This window comes from Ovis canadensis, chromosome 17 (genome assembly GCF_042477335.2).
Source record: "Ovis canadensis isolate MfBH-ARS-UI-01 breed Bighorn chromosome 17, ARS-UI_OviCan_v2, whole genome shotgun sequence".
NCBI classification, from domain to species: Eukaryota; Metazoa; Chordata; class Mammalia; order Artiodactyla; family Bovidae; genus Ovis; species Ovis canadensis.
Window position 1 is genome coordinate 61,388,023 of NC_091261.1, and position 24,078 is coordinate 61,412,100.

Below are 24,078 nucleotides of genomic sequence, written 5' to 3' on the forward strand. Positions count from 1 at the left end.
AGGGAGACCTGAGGTGTGCACACCCGAACAACTCTGATCATTGCATTGCCTGCAGAAGACAGTCCGGGTTGCTTGGCTTGGCAATCCAGAGGCCCTTCCTCTCACCCAAGCTCAAGTCTTTGTGTCCTCAGTTTCCATCATTCTCTCCAGGCACTGTCTGCTTCATGCGTACTGTGCATTTTCTCACCTCCTTGCATTCGCCTCTGCCATCCCTTCACCAGGAATGCCATCCCCTGACCTCCTCTGCCGGCATCTTTGAGCCAGCGTCTTCTCCTTGCTTTGATTTCTCCCCCTTTACCATTCTTATGGCACCGAGCTTGTCCCTTGCTGGGTGGGTTCCAGTTCCTGGTGCCTTCTGGGTGCTTGGTAAGTAATTACACGCTGAATGAGTTCTGTCTAGTTATTGCTGTTTGCATCTTGTCATCATCACGAGGTGGGTGCGCTGCGGGCAGTGGCTGTGTTTTCATCCCTGTGCCTCCCTTCACCCAGCTCAGGGCATGACGTGAGCAGGTCTCTGGATGTGCAGACGTGCTGCCTTTATCTGACACCCCCTCTCTGCCCCTTTGCTTTCCAGATGCACCCTTGTTTCTCTCCCATCCTCACTTCTACAATGCTGACCCAGTCCTGGCAGAGGCAGTGTCTGGCCTCCATCCTAACGCAAAAGAACATTCCTTGTTCCTGGACATCCACCCGGTGAGCCCCTGCCTGTCAGCCTGTGGGTGGGGGTGGGGGTGGGGAATTTCTGTTTGGGGCACACTCAACTTTCTCCTCTCCCTGCCAGGTACCAGGCTGTTCCAGGGTGGGGGGGATGGGAAGCCTGGGTTTCTTTGGCATTGATAGCTTCTAGGCTGTCAAGTCATCAAAGTTTGCCCCGACTCCATAGTGCAAGGACTTTATTATCTCTTTATAAGGGAATTGTCTCTATAAAAAGATCATAACACAGTAAATTAATTAGGAATTATCAACCTGTAAATTAGCCAGAGGCAGCCCTCTGGCTGTGCCAACATACCATAAAGATCTTTAGGTACCGACAAGAACCTGGAACGTCTTGCAGATAAACTGGGTTCTGGGAAATTTGTCCTATGTAATGTTTTGTCTACAAACAGAGACCAGGAGGATATCAGACCTACATGTGTGACCCTCCCTTGGGCATGTCTTTACCCTATTGCTTCTTCTCTTAGGGCCTCCATTCACTGCAGATTTGCCCATTTGGACTTGGTGGCTTTATCATTAATTAAAAAAATTCTTTGGTCTGTTTCTGGAGTGGACATTCATGGTCTCCCCCCATAGGCCTTTTTGGAAGCTCTTCTTCTTGATGCTTTTTCATGCTGTTTTCCTTGGTACTACTCAGGTTTTCTTAGCCACTGACTCAACCCACAGCCCCTAGCACTCCGCCTTCTAGCTCTTTCTCTTCTTTTTTCACTAAAAATCCAGACTGGGAATTCCCTGGCTGTCCAGTGGTTAGGACTCCATGCCTTCGCTGCTGAGGGCATGTCTTCAATCCCTGTTTGGGGAATGAAGATCCTGAAAATTATGTGGCTTGGCCAAATTAATAAAATAAAATAAAACTGGGTTAGTGAAGTCAGCCATGACTGCACACACTTCACATTCATATTTCTAGAATGTTCATTATGCTCCGGACATAATCCTATTCATCCACATGCACCAACTCATTTAATTTTCACAATAATCAGGGAGGTGGGCATTGCCATTCCCATTTTACAGATGGGTAAACTGCAGCCCAAAGAGGTTAAGTGCTCCAGCTAGTAAATGGGGTTCTTGGCTCCATCAGGGAAAGAGCTGTTCTGTCTTGTTAATTGCTTGACTTCTAGCGGTTAGCACAGAAGTACTTGTATTTCAGTAAACATGGGTTTGATTTACTGAGATCCTAGTGGCTGAGAGTAAGGGATAAGGCTGACTTCAAACATAGGTCTTCTTTTTTAATAAAATTTTTTTTTATTATTTCAAAACATTTTTTCTTTAAACCTGAGTATCCTTTGTGTATGTCTGTTTTTAAAAAAATTAGTATACTTTGGGTTTTTTGTTTGTTTGTTTGACCATACCACTTGGGATCTTAGTTCCCTTGACCAGGGATCAAACCCTTGCCCCCTTCAGTGGAGGTATGGAGTCTTAACCACTGAATCTCCAGGGAAGTTCCTACTTCGTTTTTTAGATTAGTTTTAGGCTTACAGATAACCTGAGCAGAAAATACCGAGTTCCTAGACCTCGTTTTCCCTTGGCACGAAGTTTATTACAGTTGATGAATGAATGTTATTATTAACTAAAGTCAGTAGCTTACATTACACTTCACTCTGTGTTGTTCAGGTTTATGGGTTTTGACAAATGCATGATGACCTGTATCCACCATTCAGTCTCCTAAGAATGGTTTCACTGCCTTCAGAATCCTGTGTGTTCTGTCCATTTATCCCCCGACTACCTTGTACATTCACCGCCATCAAACTCTTGGCAGCAGCTGATCTTTTGTTATCTCTGTAGTTCTGCCTTTTCCAGAATGTCATATAGTTGGAACCCTCGAGCATGTAGCCTTTTAAAGAAATTGAAGTATAATTAATAGACCATATTACTCAAGTGACAAGTGTGCGATATGTGCTTATGCTCAGCTGCTTCAGTCGTGTCTGACTCTGTGCGGCCCCATGGACTGCAGCCTGCCAGGCTCCTCTGTCCATGCGATTTCCCAGCCAAGAACACTGGATTGGGTTCCCGTTTCCTCCTCCAGGGGATCTTCCTGACCCGGAGATCAAACCTGGGTCTTTTGCATTGGCAGGTAGATTCTTTACCACTGAGTCTCCTGGGAAGCCCCAGTGTGTAATACAGGGATTCACAATTTTTAAAGCTTGTACTACACTTAACAGTTACTTAATTTAAAATATTGACTATACAAACAGGTCTTTTTGTATAGACACTGCCTTCTGTCCTGTATTAACATACAGTTGATGAAGTGAGTATTAATGAATTAAGTTGATCATAATTAATATGATTCTATTACATGTTCTAGATTAAATTCAGTCTTTATTGTTAGACATGTTAAGGCTTTTCCATATTGTCCTAAACTTTTAACCAGTTTTTAAAAGGTTTTTATTAGGGTCTTCCCTGGTGGTCCTTTGGTTAAGGCTCTGCATTCCCAATGCAGGTTTGATCCCTGGTCAGGGAACTAAGATCCCACGTGCCATGCGGTATGGCCGAAAGAAAAAACAAAGGCTTTTATGAGAAAGCTAACAAGTGGTTTTCCACTTTCTTTTTTAGTTCATTCATTTCACTGCTTCTCTCTCTCTATTCCTTTCTTTTTCTCTGCTGACTTTTCTCTGTTCTCACTGGTGACTTTCATTTTAACGTGTAGACTTCCTTTTTCTCCCCCCTCATTAAGAAAGAAAGTTAAGTCTGGGAGGCTGGAGAGATGCAAAGAGTTGTTTTGCAGCAGTGCACCAGCAGATGCAGAAGAAGGCTTCTCCTAGTTCTCATTTCAGGCCGGAGGCAGACAGGGAGAGGAAGTGGCCTTGGATTTGTTGTTGATTTGGGGAGGATGAACATGAGGGTGGATCTGCTGATTTCTGATTTCATTAGCTTTGAAAACAGAATGCCTCCTGGCAGCGACTTCTCTGTTGCCTGCTTTTCTGCTTCTGAAACTGGGGGAGGGAAACCCCTGACAGATGTGGGTTCATGGGGCAAGTATCTGTTCTGTGGGGTTGGGATGGGGGGGAGAGGCAGGGCTTTGCTCAAGAAGAGGTGGCCAGACAGCAGCTGGAGGGACAACCAGGGAGGGAAGAAGACATATTTCCTGGGGAAGGAAGTAGCCCGAGTAGAGACCCTAGCATGTAGAGTCTGGAGAGCAGGATGTGTCAGGGTCTACAGGATCACCCTCAAATTGGAGGATTTGCTAGAAGGATTCCCAGGACCCAGCAGGTACTCACATTCACTTCTGTGATTTGTCACAGTGAAGGACAGAAAGCACAGTCAGTAAAGGGGGAGGGCACGTGGGGTGAAGCCTGCAGGAACCAGACACAGGCTTCCAGAGCCTTCTCCTGGGAGATCACACAGGGCACACTTCGCTTCCCGTGTGAGGTGTCCTCAACCGGGGACGCCCAGTCAGGATTCAGCGCCCAGGATGTTTACTGCGGGCACCCTCTGCCTGGCACGGACTCCAGACTCCAGGAAGGAAAGCAGGTGTCAGCATAAACTAAACTGGTTTACAAACCCTCTAGGCCCAGGGAGCCTCTCTTATCTGTCAGGGAGAGGTGGGAGCCCCCTGAAATCCAGGATCCCAGAGGCCAGACAGGGGCCACCGTGCCAGGAGGGCAGCCTCAGGCCCGCTGGATGAACGCTTTTTCACACACGGGGGATCTCACTCACATCCTGCCAGGTTCTCAAGTTCAAACTCTCCCCGGTCATGGCAGCGTGGCCTTTGGCCAGTTCCTCTGTGCCCTGGGGCCCCAGAAGACCTCAGGATGCCGGGCTATGCTGGAAGATAATGCCTGTTTCCACTGGTGTCCGTGATAACGACACAGCGTTTATGGCCCTGAGTGTGGCTGTCTTGCATCCCTGACTTTGCCCTTGCAGAAACCCTACGAGGTGGGCAGAGCTGTCTCCACCTTTCAGATGAGAAAGAGTCTCAGCTGAGAAGCAGCACTCTGTCCTCAAACCTAGGTTCCTTTCCATTCTCATTTCCTTTCTTTAAAAAACTTTATTTGGCTGCGTTGGGTCTTAGGTGCACAGTGTGGGATCCTTCATGGTACACAGATTCTCTAGTTGTTGCACAGGCTCAGTAGCTGTGGCATGAGGGTTCAGTTGCCCCGAGGGTTCAGTTGCCCCGAGGCATGTATGATCTTAGTTCCCCCTCAAGGGATCAAAGCCGTGTCGCCTGCATTGCAAGGCAGATTCTTTTTTTTTTTTTTTGCAAGGCAGATTCTTAACCACTGGACCACCAGGAAAGTCCCTCCAGTCTCATTTCCTGACACCATTCTGGAACCACCTTCCCGTTTTTTGGTCCTAGATGTCTGTCACTTCTCCCATTATTGACTTACTACTGAAAAAACAAGATCTCATTAAAAAAAAGAATCCTGTGCAAAGGAAGCTTTCAAATTGGAAATTAAAAATTTCTCCAGGACTTCCCTGACAGTCCAGTGGTTAAGACTCTGCGCTTCTAATACAGGGGGCACAGGTTTGATCCCTGGTCAGAGAACTAAGACCCACAGGCTGCATGGGGCAGCCAAAAAAAATTCTCTCCAAATGGAGAGTTCACTGGCAGTCCAGTGATTAGGGCTCCGCCCTTTTGCTGAGGTGACCTGGGGTTCGATCTGTGGTCAGGGAGCTAAGATTCTGCAAGCTGTGCAGTGGAGCCAAAAAAAAAAAAAAAAAAAGGAAAAAAGTTTTCTCTAAGAAGGTTAACATAAAATTAAACACAAAGAAAACATATCACTAAACTCCCTGTGAAATATCATCGCCTGCCCTTGGCATGAGCTCTGTTGAAATGGAGATTCCATGAAACTCTATTTCAGAGTCACTGGGGACCAGGCAAGTTTCCCCGGTGGCTCAGTGATAAAGAATCCTCCTGTCAATGTAGGAGAAGCGGGTTTGATCCCTGGGTTGGGAAGATTCCCCCGGAGAAGGAAATGGCAACCCACTCCAGTATTCTTGCCTGGAAAATCCCATGGACAGAGGACCCTGGTGGGCTATAGTCCACGGGGTCACAGAGAGTCGGACACGACTGAGGGAGTGAACAATAGGGACCAGGCATGCTTCCTGATTCAGACTGTCTCTTTTAGATGCTGGCAGGAGGGAATGGAGAGGGGTGGGTGATTGGAGAAGATAGAGACTTTATCAACATGCGAATCTATTTTATTTTATTTGGAGGCTGGAGGGAGGGGCAATGGCTGAGAAATATCCTTCTGTACTCAGGAATGCATTGTATGAGTGGAAAGATGGAAAGGATTATTTTTTCCCATCCAGAGAGAGTCTGGTTCTCTGGAGGGGATCCCTCAACATTGTGGACATAAGAGACATTTGGAGAATATGTTTTTACCCATCAGGGGTTAGAGTGGGTAGAGGAGACCCCAGCAGATGGGCACTTCACCTTCTTGAATGGGACCAGGGAGAGGGGATTGGACGGGATTCCCGGGGGTCCAGGAAGGGCTAGCCGCTCACTGTGCTTGTTGCCACAGGTCACTGGAATCCCCATGAACTGCTCTGTGAAACTGCAGCTGAGCCTCTTCCTTAAGTCTGTGAAAGGCATCGGGTGAGTGGGGTCTGGGAGCTGGGGCTGCCTTGTAGTTGAGAGATCGGGGACTCAGGGAGACTCTGGCCTTTTTCTGGGGAACTCAAAGTCTGGGGAGGGATGTGGGATTTGGTCCCTGCCCCTTGAACTCCTGAGGGGAATCTTAGCTCTGAGCTGAGTCCAGACCACATCCTGACACCCCTGCCCTTTTCTCTGTTGACGTTTGTCCCCCGTTAGCCAGAATGTTCTGTCCAAGCTGTTTCTCCCTTGACAGAGTAGCAAAAATTAAATCATGCCCAAACCGAGTGTTTGAAAATGGAAACTTGGCCAATAGCATTCTCTAGTGAGGCCATTCACCTGGGGGGAGGAAGGGTTTTTTTAAATTATTTTTTTAATTGGAGTGTAGTTGCCTTACAGTGTTGTTTTGTTTCTGCTGTGCAGCCAAGTGAATCAGCTATATGTGTGCATTCATCCCCTCTTCCTTGGGTTTCCTTCCTGTTCAGATCACCATGGAGCACTGAGTAGAGTTCCCTGCGCTGTAAAGCAGGTTCTCACTAGTTATCTAGTTCACACATAGTATCCATAGTATGCATGTCAGTCCCAGTCTCCCAGCCCATCCCAGCTGCCTTCCCTCCTTGGAATCCAGCTTTTGTTCTCTAACGTCTGTGTCTCTCTTTCTGCTTTTCAGATAGATTCATCTGTTCCATCTTTTTAGATTCCATGTATATGTGTTAATATACAACATTTGTGTTTCTCTTTCTGACTTATTTCATTCTGTGTGACTGTCTCTAGGCCCATCCATGTCTCTGTAAATGGCATAACTTTGTTCCTTTTTATGACCAAGTAATGTTCCACTATACATATATATATATATTCCATATATATACACACACACACACACCCCACATCTTCTTTATCCATTCTTCTGTTCATGAACATTTGGGTTGCTTCTGTGTCTTGGCTGCAGTGAGCCCTGGGGTGCATGTATCTTTTTGAATTATGGTTTTCTCTGGGTACATGCCCAAGAGCGGGCTTGCTGGGTCATATGGTGGACAGGGGAAATTTTTTAAGTGCAGGTTTTCTTTTTCTGTGTTTTTGTTTTTCCAGTAGCAGCTTCATCAAGATTTAATTCACACAGTACAAAACTCACCCTTTAAGAATGTATAGTATAGTAGGATATTCACAGAGTTGGGCAACATCGCCACAGTCAATTTTGAAACATTTCCATCAACCCGCAAAAGAAACCCCGCACCGTTAGCTGTCACTCCCCGTTTCCCTCAGCCTCAGGCAGCCCTTAATTCACTTCCCATTTCTGTGGATTTGCCCACTTTGGCCATTTTGTGTGAACCGAGTTGTATCACGTGTGACTGGCTTCTTTCACTTGACCTGGTGTTCTCAGGGTTGATCCATGTTGTAGCAGGTGTCAGCACTTCAGTCCATTTTATTGCTGAATAATATGCCATTGCCTGGCAAGACCATGTTTTTATTCATCAACTGATGGACACTTGGGCTGTTTCTACTTTTTGGCCGTTATGAATAATGCTGCTCTGAATCTTTAAAAAAGTTTCTATCTTTTGTTTTCTGCTGTGCTACGTCTTTGTTACTGTGCTCAGGCTTTCTCTAGCTGCAGCGGGCAGGGGCTACGCTCTAGTTGCGCTGCAGGGACTTCTCTTGTTGTGGAGGACAGGCTCTAGATGCACAGGCTCCGTAGTTTGGGTGTACCGGCTTAGTTGCCCCTTGGCACGTGAAGTCTTCCTGGACCAGGGATGGAACCTGGGTCCCCAGCATTGGCAGGCAGATTCTTAATCACTGGACCACCAGGGAAGTCCTGCTCTGAATATTTATGCCTGAGCATGTGGATGTCTGTTTTCATTTCTCTTGGGTAGATATCTTACAGCAGAATTGCTGGGTCCTCTGGAAGCTCTATGTTCAACCGTTTGAGGAACTGTCAGACTGTTTTCCAGGGCGGCTGCACTATTTCCCACTCCCCCACCAGCAGTGTGGGAGGGCGCCAGCATCTCTGCATCCTCGCCAACTCTTGCTATAACATCACTATAAAATAGAGCTTGTGGCTCAGATGGGAATGAGTCTTGTCTACAATGCCGGAGACCCGGGTTCGATCCCTGGGTTGGGAAGATCTCCTGGAGTAGGAATGGCAACTCACTCCAGTATTCTGGCCTGGAGAATTCCATGGTCAGAGAGCCTGGCGGGCTACAGTCCATGGGATGGCAAAGAGTTGGACACAACTGAGCAACTTTCACTCACTTATTCAGGATAGAGCTGGGTGAGGGAGCATGCTGACTGGTTGTTTTGTCAAGGTCTGTACTTAGTGTGTTTGAAATAGTTCCATTAAAAAAAAAAATCCTTCAGAAAGATTCCTGGGCTGCAGGAATGTGAGCATCTGTTTGGCTTTGTGAGATGTCTCTCAGCTGGAAAAAATAACATTTTGTCTGAGTGCACTGGGGATCATTCGTATAGCTCATCTGCACTCCTCTGCTGGCTTTTTTTTTTTTAATTCAGTTTATTAGTTTTTAATTTTTTGGCTTTGCTAGGTCTTCGTTGCTGTCTCGTTGCGGTGCACAGGCTTCTCATTGCAGTCGCTTAGCTTGTTGTAGAGTTCAGGCAGCCTCAGTAGTTGTGGTGCTGGCTTAGTTGCTCGACAGCAAGTGGAATGTTCCCGACCAGGGATTGAACCTGTGTCCCCTGCTTTGGCTGGTGGATTCTTAACCACTGGACCGCCAGGGAAGTCCAAGCTTTCCACCTTTACCTTTTGAGTCTGCTCAGAGAGTTTGTTCCTGAAGTGTTTGTGGCTGGTGAAACAGCCCTTAGGCGTCTGCTGCTCAGGCTGGAGTTCCGGAGGGCCCCCCATCACTCGATGCCTGGTCTGCTAACTTCATGCTCAGGGCGTGCAGGTGACTAGGATAGAGGAGCTGGACAGGCTGGGTGGGGACCGGCCAAGGGCCAGTCTCTGTCGAGCACCAGGGGCCTCGGGCTCAGTGTGGCCATGTCCGATGCATTTGCAAATGCAGGTTTCAGAATCTGGATTTTAACATATGCTTTCTCAGTTTCACCTGTTGGGAGTTCATTCTGATTCTTGACAAATGTTGCCCAAGCCAGCCATCTCTCTGGGTGGCTGGATTCTGCCTATTGGTGGCCACACACTGCTGCTTTGATCTCTCTGGGACTCTGTGTCCCCAGCTGTTCAGAGCTGCTGTGGGCTGGGGTGGTGGTCTCAAAGATGGTGTTTATCAACATCCCTGAGGGCTGTTGAGGAACCAGTGTGGGAAAAGTCTAGAAAGCCATCTAGCTGTGACTTCTCTGAGGAACTTCTGTGCTGTTTGGTCACAAGATAGAGGCACGAGGGTTGCATGGTCTGTGCATTTAATTGACATCAGTTCTTACAAACTCAGATTAAAGAGGCCAAAGTGAAGGGGGACCCCCCCCCCCTTGTATTTCTAGAATGTTTTCCATGTCTGTCTCCTCTGTAGGTGATACTGTGTAAATTCATTTCACTGCCCAGCACTCTACTTAATAAGTGATCTTTGAGAATTGTGATTGAGGATTTGGGCCTTTTGTGCCTATCCCCCAAGTGGGTTCCATCTCCCCTCCAGCTGTGCCTTCTTTAAGCAGACTCAGGAACGTGAAGTTACGGAATATTTGTTTGTTCTATCGTTTTCTGGCATTTAACAGCTGCATGCTCAGTCGCTAGGTCATGTCTGACTCTTTAGGACACTGGACTGTAATCCTCCAGGTTCCTCTGTCCATGCAGTTTTCCAGGCAAGAGTACTGAAATGTACTGCCATTTCCTCTTCCAGGGGATCTTCTCAACCCAAGGGTTAAACCTGTGTCTCCTAAGTCTTCCTGTACTGGCAGGCAGATTCTTTACCATGGAACCACCCACCTGGAAAGCCATTTAACAACTAGACAACAGTAATAAACACTGAACACTTTCTATATGCTGGGTATTTTTCATGTATCCACATTCAGTCCTCACTAGAGCCCTGTGAGGAATTCATTGTAATCCCCATTTTTCAGAGGAAGCACAGAGAGGGTAAGGAGCATGCCCGAGGTCACACAGTTTGTTGGTAACTGACTGTGTCGGGGGTTCCCAGGACCCCTCTCAGGTTCGATGATTCACTGTGAAGACTCAGCTGTGATTTATTATATAGAAAATATTCAAAACATAACCAGCAAAGGGGACAGGCTCCCAGGGTGAAGTCTTGGGGAACCAGACAGAGGTTTCTAGAGCCCTCTCTTAGGGGGGTCACACAGGACATGCTTCCTCCTCCCAGTGATGAGTTGTGATATGTGTGAAGTGTCCCCTACCAGGGATGCCCAGTAGAAACTCTTCCCAGGGGATGTTTACTGGGGGCTGGTCACGTCAGCGCTTTCTGCCTGGTTCCAGACTCCCTGAAGGAAAGCAGGAGGTCAGCATAAACTGCGTTGTTTGTTAGCTGGGTACATTGTCATCCTGAATAAAACTGGCATTCTGTTTCAAAGAGGAAGAAATGGACATCAGCTAGGTCCCTGGCAGCACCCACCGCATAGAAGACATGAAGTTTTCATTTAAAAAGATATTGTCGGATTGTCAGGTTGCTTCCTGTCAGGAGATACCCATTCCTCAAGACCACGCCGATCTAGTCATTGTAGAATCACAGGTCCAGAGCTGTCTGACCTGAGGCACCCCAACAAAACTTCTCACGTGCTTCATCTCCCTTATTTCCAGACAAACTGGGAACATCCAGCCAGTGGTCCTGCCGCTAATGTGGTTCGAAGAGGTAAGGCTGCCTCCCTCTCCCTGGGTATCAGGTACCTGTGGTCATGGTGTCTGATGCCTCAGTGAGGAGCTGATATGGGCATTTGAGGCAAGAGGCTGTGTGTGGTGGGGAGGCGGGGCTGGGTAGCTGGACTCTGTGATGCAGAACAGTCTATTAGAAATTTCACCCTCTCCAAGCACCTCATGTCAATTATGCCACTGGGCTGAAAGGCTCACCTGAGATGAGGGAGATGAAGCTGCCTGAAATTATAAAGTCCCTGGTCAGAGTATAAAATAATATTGCTAATGCATGTGACCACTTCTCCAAAGATGAAGGGAAGTTCGTTTTTAGTGTGTCAGCTTTTTGTTGAACTTCCTTTTCTCCCAGGTTTTCAAGATTCCTTCTGGCTTAGTTCATTTTAATTCATGGTGAGCTAACAGCCGGAACAGACAGCCTCCAAATGTCAAATTCGCTTCCTGCTCACATCACAGTCTGGTGGAGCGGGGAGGTGGAGCTCTGCTCCATGCAGACATTTGGGGACATCTGGGCTTCTTCCATCGTTTGGTCCTGACCTTTCGGAGATCCTCAGAATCCATTTCCGTTCGGTAAATTGGCAAAGAGATGGAGAGAATCACATGGGAGCCAGGTGTGGAAATTGTAACATCCTTGTGCCCACATCCCATTGGCCAGAAGAAGTCACGTGGGCCTGTCTAGCTGCAAGGGAGTCTGGGAAATGTAGTCCTGATGTGTGGCCCTGGAGGACATAGAGGCTGGCCTAATGCTTTGGCCAGTGGACTTGGGATGGGGAAGGGGTGGAGTGGCATCTGCACCCTTGGCTCATAGTATGTGGCCCTAGTCCATCTGTTTGTCTTTCTTCCCCAGAGTGGGGCAATGGAGGGTGAGACCCTTGAAACATTCTATACCCAGCTGGTGTTGATGCCCAAAGTGCTGAACTATGCCCAGTATGTGCTCCTTGCCCTGGGCTGCGTCCTACTGCTCATCCCCATCATCTACCAAATCCGGAGCCAAGTAAGTAGTGGTCAGAGCATGGCCTGGGCTGAGTGGTCCCTTGCTTGCCTGCTTGGGGGAAGGAGGGGCTCAAATCAGATCCCCCAACTGTCCCTTCCTGCTGTGCGCATGGACACAGCCTGCACCCTCAGCCTGCACCCACTTCGAGGAGCAGTCCTAGGTCTCTACTTGGGCTGGGGAGCCATCCATCACTGCATCCTTGCCTCTCCTGCATCTTCTGTTACCACTTCTCTGCCTGTCCTGGGAGGCTTGGGGGCCCAACTTTGGAGGAACTGCAGTGGTTTTGGATCATGAGACCTGGGACTCGAATGGTTTGTTCAGCCAGCCAGCAGCTGCTGGCTGCCAGGTTCTGGCAGGTACAATGCATACAACAGTGAACAAGACAGTTCCTGCTGATGGGCATGCAGGGACCAGCATTCTAGTTGGAAAGACAGGTGGGAGTCGAGTAACTAAACAGAAGAGGTGATTTCACCAGTGATAAAGATGATAGAGAATGTGCTGGGCTCAGGGCAGCGCTGTCCAGGACAGATACCATATGAGCCACACGTGCGATTTTAAATTTAAATGTCTAATAGCCACATTAGGTATAAGGGAATTAATTTCAATCATATCTTTTATTTAACCTGGATATATCCAAAAGATTACCATTTCAATCTGCAATCAATATAAAAACATTAAGTACTTTTGCATTATGTTTTTGAGTGAAGTCTTTGGAATCGGTGTGTATTTGACACGTACAGCAGATCTTGACTGGGACTCACCCCATTTCAAAGCCTCCACAGCCACATTTGGCTGCTAGACTGGGCGGCACAGTATCCAGGGAGGTTGGGGACAATGATAGCGATAACGTCAGAAGACGTTTCTCTGAAGAGGTTGAATTTAGGCTTAGATGTGAGTGCTCAGCACAGTCATGGAAAGACTGCTGCAGGTGGAGGGATGGCCAGTGCAAAGGCCCTGAGGCAGCAATGGGTGGGGTTGTATTGCAGGATCCTGCTGCACTAAATTGGCTGCAGGGGAGTGGACATAGGGGCGGCAGGGGAGGTGGTATCTCAGAGGCAGAGGTAGGTCATGCCTGGCCCTGTAACTCGGGGTGAGCGGCTTGGAACTGATTCCAAGGGATGACTGGAAGCTTTTAACTCATTATTGACTGGGGAATTTTTGCAGAAGCAAATGCCTGTAGCTGGCGATTTTTATTTTGGCCAGCCAAAAATTCATTCTGTTATTTCACGGTGTGCATGTTATTGCATTCAGTAGTCACCCCGACTCACCTGTACAGTCTTCTCGTTTTCATGAAACGTTGTCTTCAACCCACTCCTCTGTAGAAACAAAGGAGCATTCTCTAGCATCGTGAGTTCTGTTTTCACTTTCTGCATCAAAGTCAATCACTAAGGTTTTTTGTCTCTTTGTTGGTCTAATATTCACAGTGTCTGAATCAGAACTATGTTCTGAAGAACTGTCGTCTTCTGAGACACTAGTATATATGTTGTGCAGACAGTCAGAGAAAGTATCTGCCTGAAATTCACCAAAAAATTATTCTTCACTCAAAATACCACAATGTGTCATTTTTGGGAAAATTTTACGTTTATAATGTAAACAGGATTGGAACAAAAACCTTAATGAAGCAAACCGTGAATGGTAATGACAATCATAAGGTGTATAATGAGCCCTTGATCAATTTTAAGCTCTAACAACTTCGCATGGCGTTGTTAATTGTATTAATGTGTTGTTGTTGTTTTTTTAACGTGTTAATTCACTCTCTAAAAACATGTTGATATGTCTCTGGTCAATAATGGGTTTAAGGAGAGGAGTGACTGGGTCGGTTGACATGTGGCAACTATTAATAGGCCTTCCAATGAGAGAGCAGAAGCAGGGGGACCAGTGAGGAGGCTCAGGTGAGCTAGGATACTGGCTTGGACCAGAATGGGAGCAAGTATTCAGGCACAGGAGCCCTGAAGAACCAGTCCTGGGGCATCTGCCATTCAAAGTCAGGAAGAAGATCGGGGGACAACAAATACCCCCTTTCTTTTTTTTTTCTTCCTTGGTCTTTTTTTTCCCCCTGCCTTGCAGCAGGGCATGCAAGCTCTTAGTTCCCCGACCAGGGATTGAACTTCTGCCCCCTGCAGTGGAAGCACATAGTGTTAACCTCTGGACTGCCATGGAAGTCCCAAGGAAAACCCCTTCTTGATTTGGCATCATTCAGTAATTCGTTCATGGCATTAACTGACACGTTCACAGCTTATTTTGAGGGGACACTGCACAGTTTTGGAGGTACAGACCTGAATAGGATGTGAGGTCTGGAGACCAGGGGGCTTTAGGCAGGTTACTGCCATCACATGGTGATAAGGGCCCCTGGAGCAGAAGACTTGGGTGAGTAGCTAGCTGGTAGACAGCAGACACCACTCAGTGGCAGAGTCTTGCAAGGCCATATTGAATCCATGAACCAGAAACCCCCACTTTGGGCCCCCCCACTCCAAGTTTTCCTGGAGCCCTAGGCCTGGGCCTTGGAGGGGGGTTGGCCAGCTTCCCTGCTGCCCCCTCGGGCCACCTGCAATACCCGCTTTCATGCTTTAGCTTTGGCAAACAGCCTTTGCTCTTTTGCCTTTTTCTCAGAGACAGATTGCATGCTTGCTTGCTTGTTGGTAGCTGGGGCAATGGTAAACCTTTCCAGGCTCTTAACCTGGGCTTTCAGACCTTTATCACCATTTCTCTTCCAAATTCCCCATCCTTTGGGGGAAAAGGTTTGCACTGGTGTGAGGGTACCAGGGCCTCTGGTGTCTTGAGCCCCCGATGAACATTGGGGACCCTGTCCTCCGTCACTGCCCCAGCCAGAGCAGAAGGGAACTCGCGATGGTGTTTGGAATGAATTATGCTGGAGGACAGAGGGGACCAGAGGCCCTAGCCCCCAGTCTGTGGATGACTCCCCAGGCCCAGCATCACCGTGGGTTTCCAGGAGTGAGGACATACACAGCCACACAGGCGGGGATGGGGGTGGGGGTGAGGTGGGCAGGTCCAGGGGAAGCAGCTGGTGAGGGATGGGGTCAGACAGCCCCCACCCTCTGTCCCCTCTGTCTCTCTCCTAATGGTCCATCAGAAGGGGAAGGGGGAGGAGACTGAGGATGCAGGATGTGAACACTTCCCTGCTTCACCCCCCCCCCTCAACCCTTGTCTCCCAAGTCCCATACGATTATTCATCGTTTCTATTAATGACAGTGAGGCTCCCTCCCCACAAGTTATACTGAGGGCCCAATCAATGAAATTTATCCCATTGTGTATTTTGGACAGAGGAGCCTGGCAGGCTACAGTCTATGAGGTCGCAAAGAGCTGGACACAGCTGAATGACAAACACGTGTATTTTTTGGTTTAGCAAGGGTTAGGCCTTTTGTGTTTTTATATATTTCCCCTGGGGGGAAAAAAAAAAGAATGGCACGTTGTTAAACTCAACATATTTTAATTCTCTTCAAATACTTTTTTTTTGTTCAAGTCATTCTTGAAAAAAAAATTATTTTAAACAGAAACACCTCTGTTTCTGGTCTATTTAAAACACCATCTGCTAGCTCAGTCAGGACAGCATGAAGTTCTTCACATGCCACTTGCTCACCTCTCTGAGACTAGGCCGAGCCACCTTGCACACCATGGCCCATCGCCCCTCCTCAACTTGGCCTAAATTTTCAGGCCGAAAGACCCTTTTTAGTTTGCCCATCTGACCAAATGTGTTTCCTGAAGATGCTGGTGTATCTGTCTTCGGTGAGGGGCACTATCACTTCCCAAATCTCCCAACTGCAATCATTAACGGTGGTTGGACGCGAGTGTTCTGTGCCCCACCCTCTGCTTTTTGAAGAACCCTGCAAATTGAAGAAACCTATAAAACCCATGTGTGTTCAGCTGCAACGGCAACTATAAATTAGCTTGGTTATCTTCTAGGAGAAATGCTATTTATTTTGGATTAGTTTTAAAAAGGGCTCAAAGGATAAGGAGGCCGTTCAGGCCTATTCTGAATTCCTGATGACATCAGCTCCCAAGGGGACTGTACTGCAAGAAGCAAGACTGTAGGTGGGTACCAGGTAATGCCCCGCCCCACCCCCCACCTCCTCCCGTAGTGAGTAGAATTCTGGCACCTTGAAACTCTTTGGATCTTATACATCTCTTCAGCCTGCACTTCACCTGTCCACAGACTGAAAATATGTACTTGTATACTTTGCTGTCTTCTTACATTCTGAGTGATCCCAGGTGTGGTAGGGGATGGAGGGCGACTAGTGGGCTGGTGTCTTATTTTCAAGGTTGTCTTAAAAAGGCAAGATTGAGGTTTAGGTCAGCTGCATCTCAGACTTCCGGTCCAATTGACTCTTCTGGGGAAGTCTGCTAAAAATGAAGATCTGAGGACATTCTTCTAAACCTCCTGAAATAGAATCATGGACGGGCCCCGGGAATGTGTTATTTTAATTCCCTGGTGACTCAGTGGTAAAGAATCCGCCTGCCAGTGCAGGAGACGTGGGTTTGATCCCTGGGTTGGCAAGATCCCCTGAAGAAGGAAATGGCATCCTGCTCCAGCATTCTTGCCTGGGGAATCCCATGGACGGAGGAGCCTAGCGGGCTACCGTCCATGGGGTCGCAGAGTTGGACACGATTGAGCACACACGCACCAAGGGGATTATGAGTAGATTGGTCTATTTATTTATTTTTGGCTGCGCCCTGCGGAGTGTAGGATCTTAGTTCCCCAACCAGAAATCGAACCCACGTCCCCTGCATTGGAAGCATGGAGTCTTAGCCACTGGACTGCCAGGGAAGTCCCTGATACAGATTCCTGAATTAAGTGAATCTGGGATGACCAAGAAAGAAACAATTTAGGCATCACGTGGGCACCCACTATATATCCAGAACTCAGTAGGATTGCCAAATGGAGCAAAAACAAACCCAAAAAACTCCCAAGAAATAACAGCAGCAAAGAGATGCTCAGTTAAATGTGAATTTTAGGTAGACAGTGAATGATTTTTGCCTAAGTGTGTCCCATGCAATTGTCGGGACACGCTTATACTGAAAACCTGTTTGTTGGTTACCTGAAATTCACATTTAATGAGCTGCCCTCCCTGTATCTGACAACCTACCTGCAGGAGAAATAGGCTGGTGCCTTGTGGGTTCACCTCCCTCTGGGCTGTGTTCCTTTAGGTCTGAGGTCTTAGGAGAGCCAAGTCCAGCCAGGGGAGATGACGGGCAGAGCTCTGAGCCCTGCTGTTGGGGTTTGGGCAGCAGTGAGTCAGTCGCACTATGGTTGTGCCTCTGATCATAGCTGTTATTTTGGTTTCTGAAAAATGTGCCGCCCTCGCCAGCTTCTGGGGCTGTGCCTGCTTGGGTTTAAATAGCTTTCTTGAGAGCTAAAGCCTGAGGACGAGTCGACAGCCCTTCTCTTTGGGGCCAGTTGGCTGCTCCAGTTTGCTTCGACTGCCAGGGTTGGAGGAGGAGAGAAAACGGAACACGCCAAGTGCTGGGCGTGGGTGTGTTTGCTGGCAGGCGCTGCCAGTCCCTGCGAGGAGCAGAAGGGAGGGACAGCTGTGTCCTCAGCCAGACTCTGGGGGGCTCCTCCTGCCGATCTGGAGATAAGAGAGCCCGACCACGTCAGGGCTGAGTGTTAAGGGGGTGTCCTCCTGAGCTTGGGAGCAGGACATCCTAGCCAGAGATGGGTACCCCGCTTTCCTTCCTCTCTCCCAGAATTCCTCTGGGACGCCTTCTTAGGTACAGTTTGGCCCCTTGGATACCCCTCCCCCTTCCAGCCAAAATTCCCTTCTGCAGAAACTTGTTTGGTGTTCTGGGGGTGTAAGGGTGAGGTCTTCCTAGAAGTGGGTTATTGGCTTTTAGCACGGATAGAGCTGGTGATTGTGAGGTCTCAGCCCTGTGGCTATGCCTCCCTGGACACAGCCAGGATATCCTGCCCACTGCTCCCTGCCCCCTCCAAAAAAAACCCCACACCAAACATTGGAGTTTCCTTTTGACTTTACCAACAGAATTCAAGCTTCAAGTTATCAGGGAAGGCTTTTTTTTTTTTTTTTCTTTTTTAATCTTTTGGCCATACCACACAGCGTGTGGGATCTTAGTTCCCTGATCAGGAATCAAACCTGCGCCCCATACATTGGCATCGTGGTCTTATGGACCACCAGGGAAGTCCCAGAGAAGTTTTTGATTAAAGAGGTTCTATTGCCTTGCCTTCTGGAAGGCTAAGCCCAGATGAGACCTAGCCCAGATGAGACCCCTATCCCCAGTCATGTGTGCTTGGGGAAGGCAGTGTCCTGTTCGTGCTGTTTTAGGGGGCCAGGCAGGCACCTGAGAAGTTGCCAGTGGTCCAGAAGACCTAGAATCCCTTCAGGGAAGCCTCTAACCTGTTTTGAACACCTGGGGGAGATCCCACACCTTGCCTTGCACTTGGGCATGGGGTGACCTTGAGCTGCTAGCCCAGAAAGATGTCTTTATGTGAGTAAGAAAAAGACAGCCCCTCTGTGCAGACATGGCCTGCTTTAGGACTGCAGGTTTAGAACACAGAATACAACCCATGTATAGCCCCCTTGGCTGAGTGCCTTTGTGCAGTGATCAACCTGGACAACTGTACCAGGCAGCCCTGCAGAGCATGTTCCTGGATCTATCTTTCTTACCTTCTCATGAGTCTCATTATTTCCAAGTCCTCATTACTCAGTTAAAGGACAGTGTTAGGGAACAGGAGGAGGAGGAGGAATCTGTCTCAGGTTCTGGTTCCCTGAGGGTTTGTTACATGTGTCTTTCTTGGAAAAGCAGTTTCCCTTTCACTTAAAAAAAAAAAATTTAATTGGAGGCTAATTACTTTACAGTATTGTGGTGGGTTTTGCCATACATTCACATGAATCAGCCATAGGTGTGCATGTGTTCCCCATCCTGACCCTCCGTCCCACCTCCCTCCCCATCTCATCCCTGAGGGTCATCCCAGTGCACCAGCCCCGAGCACCCTGCCTCATGCATTGAACCTGGACTGGCAATCTATTTCACATATGGTAATATACATGTTTCAGTGCTGTTCTTTCAAATCATCCCACCCTCGCCTTCTCCCACAGAGTCCAACAGTCTGTTCTTTACATCTGTGTCTCTCTTGCTGTCTCGCATATAGGGTCATCGTTACCATCTTTCTAAATTCCATATATATGCATTAATATACTGTATTGGTGTTTTTCTTTCTGACATACTTCACTCTGTATAATAGGCTCCAGTTTCATCCACCTCATTAGAACTGTTGAGTGAGGCTGTCTCCAGTCATAGTTCTTTGGGTCCACATTGCTGAGAATCTGCCCCCCACCCACCACCCCGACTGTCGCATGCTGCCTGTATGTGGGAGTGTGGGTCAGCAGGGGTCACTGGTCTCGCTCTGACACCGCCCCACTGCTCCTGGCTGGAATGTGGCTCAGTCTGGGTAGCCTGAAATCAGTCCCACAGGAGAGGCGCCAGGAGTTTCACCTTCCCCTTGGTCCTGCCAAGAGTGGGGTTTGATTTTTCCCCACCCCGCAGTGAAGCAGACCTCCGGGCTTTGTGAGCAAGGTCCAAGCTGGCAGGGGTTTTGGGGGTTTTCCAGCCACAGCTGCTGGGCAAGAAGGCATCTCTCTCCATTCTTCAAGGGGAATGAAGATAGAAGGCTTAGGGGGATGAAAAGTTACCCCCAGTTTTTATTATCACAGCTTACCTTAAAAAATATTTTTTGTTGGAGTATGATTGCTTTTCAATGTTGTGCCAGTATCTGCTGTACAACCAAGTGACTCATCTATATGCATGCATCTATCCTCTCCCTCTTGAGCCTCCCTCCCACGCCTCCATCTCACCCGTCTAGGTCAGCACAGAGCCCGGAACTAAGCTCTCTGCGTTATACAGCAGCTTCCCACTGGCTATCTGTTTTACACATGGCAGTGACTGGCCCACATGTCAGTCCTGATCTCTCAGCTCGGCCCGCCCTCCCCTTCCCCTGGGTCCGCATGTCTGCTCCCTACATCTGCTTCTCTATTCTTGCCCTGCAAAAACGTTCATCTGTTCCATTTTTTTTTTCTAGATTCTACATACATGCGTTCATATATGATATTTGTTTTTCTCTCTCTGACTTACTTCACTCTGTATAACCAACTCTAGGTCCATCCATGTCTCTTTTATTTCATGAAATTTCCTTAAATTGTGAAATTTAAAAAAAAAAGTAAAGCTAGATGAACTACCCTGAGCTCCCTCTCACCCAGGCTCAGCAACAGCAGTTGTTCACATCTTGTCCTAGTTCTCCTTTCCAATGTATGCCCTTTGCCCCACCCCCTATCCTGAGACAGTCATTTCTAGGAATTTGGTGCGTGCCTGTTTCCCCCCTCTAAATCTGTATCCATGAGCAACAGATCAATGTTTGAAACATTATCTCTGGAGGACATGCTGTATTAATCACTCTGCAGCTGGTTTTCCCTTTCTCGATTTTCTGTTTGGGACAGCTGTGTAGGTTGACTACCACCTTGCGACTCTGTTTTCGATGCATTATGATATCAGTGGACGTTTAGGCGGTTTCCAATTTTCCTGTGTCGACAGTATTGCTTATATAAGCCCTGAACATCTTGTTCTGCCCTTCTATCTGGATTAGGCGAGTCCCTTTGGACCTCAGTTTCTCCATCTCTAAAATGGGGTGAGAGCAGGGTGGGATGGTGTTTCATGAGATGGGGAGACCCTTACAGTTGCGGCCCAGGAGTCTGTAGGTCACTCCAGTCTTTTCTCATCTCAGGCTTGATTGGTGGGGGCTGCTGATGGGGACTCCCAGGGGGGTTTCCATGCTGGTGGAGGATGTGCAGGGGCGGGGCGGGGTGTGGGCGGGGCTTGGTGGCCAGCCTTAGTGATGCAGCGCCCCCTGCCTTTTCTCCACAGGGTTCCAAAGATGCCATCAGCCAGCCCAGTCTGGCTGCTCAGCCAGCCCAGCTTCCCAGCCCCTACACACCACTTCTTCAGGACTCGCTCAGTGGACAGCCCACCAGTCCCAAAGTCTGAGCCCCCCACCTCCTGCACATTCCGCGCGCGCGCACACACACACATACACACGCATGCCCCTGGCACGTGTCCACAGGTGTGTGCAGACACTCAGGGATGGAGCCGCTGCTGAGAGACTTGGGGTAAAGACTGGTCAACAAGGACTCTTCTGGAAACGTCTCTCCAAGTAATCCACAGGCCTGACCATAGGTGCTATGGGCACGGGGTCCCCTAGCCCAGGCTCTTAATGACTCACGTCACTTCTCCCCAGCGGCCCGCTCCATCTGTCTTGAAACACTGCAGCCCCTTCCTGGTGGCTCATCCAGGCAGGACAGGGCGTTTACCCTGAGAGGCCGCCACTGTCCCCAGATCCAGCCTAGGAGTGCTGACTTCTTGTGCCCGAACCTGGTGGGCAAGGTTTTGTGGTTCAGCAATCCAGCCCGGACCAGAGCTGTAGCCACTGGACACCCATCTGGGCCTCAGAAATGGAGATGCATCCTAAACCCCCTGCAGGATCATGGGTTTGGGTGTCTGGGTCCCTTCCCTCCAGCCTAAACTGACATCATCCTGTATACTGAGCCGGTCACTTCCTGGCAGGGGTGGCGGGAGGCTGTGCCCTGAGCTGCCCCCCACCAAGGTCTGCAGCTCCCAGGTGCCAGAGCAGGGGTAGAGAGGCTCCGTCCGGGACGTCAGCCTGGGTGTCTGGTCAGGAGACCCGCCCGTCTGGGACTCCTGGTCTCTGGGACAAGCCTCTGTCTCTTTTCTACTGGAAGAAAAACTGAATATCATCTTTTAAAAATAATTCACAATGGAAGTAATAAACCTTTTTTAAAAGTGATCGCCTGAGTCTGTAACAGCCTGTTTGTGGGAGGCTGGGTTGGGGGTGGGCTGTGGTTCCATGGGAAGTTCTAGGCTCTTCTTGAGTGCTAAGTCACTTCAGTTGTGTCTGACTCTCTGAGATCCTATGGACTGTGGCCTGCCAGGCTCCTCTGGTCCATGGGGCTTCCCAGGCAAGAATACTGGAGCGGCTTGTCATTTCCTCCTCCAGGAGATCTTCCCAACCCAGGGATCGAACCTGCATCTCTTGCATCCCCTGCTCTGGCAGGCGGGTTCTTTGCCACTAGCGCCAGCTGGGAAGCCCCAGGCTCTTTTTAGCTAGCATCTCATTTCTGGTTGCTGCCATGAGTGTCTCTCAGAGACTAGGCTGCAGGCCTGCCTCTCCACTGTTTCAAGAATTCCAACTTGGGTATATTTAACATTTTATATGAATTCTGCATGAATTCAGTTCTCTTAAGAAAGAATAGCATCCATGTGAACCATTATCCCCACCCCGCCTTTTGACCCACCTTTTGATTTTTGAGTAGAATTCCCTGATAGGTTCATACCACAGGTTTCCAACCATGTGTGAGTTGAAGGACATTTCACATATGTCCAGTTTTTAGAAAGCCTCTACAAACATGAATATACAGGTTTTTGTATGAACATATATTTTTTCTTTTCCTTCTTTTTTTTTTTGCTCTTGGGATCTTAGTTCCCCAACCAGGGATTGAACCGGGGCCCACGGCAGTGGAAGCACAGAGTCCTAACTACTGGCTCACCCAGGAATCCCCGATCTTCATTTCTCTTAAGGAACATACATAGGAGTGAGAATGCTAGGCCATATGTTAACACATAACATAAGTGTGTGTGTAACCTTGTTCACAGTAGCCGCCCCATTCTACATTCCCACCATCCAGGTATACCTTGGCACTTTCAGGTTTTTAAAAAATTGTTATCACTTGTAGTGGTATCCCATTTTTGTGTGTTTTTTATTTGCATGGAAGTACATTTGCTAATGAGATGGTGGTTTCCTCTTCTCTCTCAGCTAATTTATGTATCCGTGAATGACTGTGACTGCCAGAATGGGACCGATCTTGACATCAATCCTAGTCTTGTTTTGCATAAGTGCAGAGAAGCCTTGTTTACATGAATAAATAGCTGGAAGTCGAAGGAATATTCTGATTGCGGAGTCACTCAGTTCTTTTATTTAAATTTTTTTTTTTTAAGATGAGGGCATTTTTATTTGAGATTGGAGCATAGTTGGTTAGCAATGCTGTTAGTTTCAGGTGTACAGCAAAGTGATTCAGTTATACTCACGCATACATGCACTTTCTTTCCAAATTATTTTTCCATGTAGATCATTAAGAGTATAGAGCAGAGTGCCTCATGCTATACAGGAGGCCCTTCACTCAATTTTTAGACTGCTGAGTAATGGGCAAACATCGGGTGGTGATCTATCATCAAAAAAGTATTTTTACTGATCTATCAACTGACACCTCCATCTGACCTTTCTTCACATTCATAGAAGGCTACAAAGTGGAAACCACCAACTTGCAAAAGGATTACACAGTCTTTTAGATCAGTTCTCGAAACCAGTATTTGAGAGTATCCCTCTGGTGGGGGCTGAATGGCCGAGAAGGGCTGCACCTGCCTGCTTCAGAGTGAGGGGCTTGTGAGGGGGCCCAGGGAAGAGAGCTTGCTGCCTGCTTTTGGGGAGACTCACAGGTGACAAGTGTTCCTCAGCTTGAGTTTGAGGACCACTGAGAAGACTGCTGACTTCCCCATGTCCAAGCCTCATCACAGACACTTGCAACTTTTGCATTCAGCCCTGACTGCTCATGAAGGAAAAAAGAGATAGTCTCCACAAACCATTCTGCTGTATGTGTGTGTCTCCCCAAGTGATCACAGGATGGAAGAGGTGAATTAAGCCTCCAGGCGTATCATTATGTCATTATGTAGAAACATCTTGCTTCTGAATATCTTGGTAAAGTTCAAGCTAATTTGTTTTTTTGGTACAAGCTTGGTCCTTAAACCCAGCCACTGACTTCATTGAGGGTTGAGAGGAATTGCCCTCTGGCCTCACAGGGGAAGGATGGGCTTCGAGGCCACCTTAAGAGACACGCATCAGGCTTTAACATGGCCAGGGCCTCGAGAGTTCTTGGAGTACCTTTGACTCAGGCTTTATTCCTACCCTCTCACTTTATACTGCAACCCCGCCTACGATGTGACTTGGCTAACAATATTTTTCTTCAATTT

At 48.1% G+C, this 24,078-nt stretch overlaps 1 protein-coding gene across 6 annotated transcripts in view; it reads left to right on the top strand.

Moving 5' to 3' along the window:
* SCARB1 (scavenger receptor class B member 1) overlaps positions 1-21,841 on the top strand; it is a 93,579-nt gene extending 71,738 nt beyond the window's left edge. For 3 of the 6 annotated variants that reach the window (XM_069557360.1, XM_069557364.1, XM_069557362.1), the window contains exons 8-13: positions 575-693; positions 6,177-6,250; positions 10,956-11,007; positions 11,869-12,015; positions 15,937-16,065; positions 20,905-21,841. In XM_069557360.1, the coding sequence (XP_069413461.1) occupies positions 575-693; positions 6,177-6,250; positions 10,956-11,007; positions 11,869-12,015; positions 15,937-16,065 (521 nt within the window). In that variant the 3' untranslated portion in view covers positions 20,905-21,841. The remainder of the gene's footprint in view (positions 1-574; positions 694-6,176; positions 6,251-10,955; positions 11,008-11,868; positions 12,016-15,936; positions 16,066-20,904) is intronic. The other 3 variants (XM_069557361.1, XM_069557366.1, XM_069557363.1) reach the window with 1 other exon arrangement.
* Positions 21,842-24,078: the final 2,237 nt, after the last annotated feature.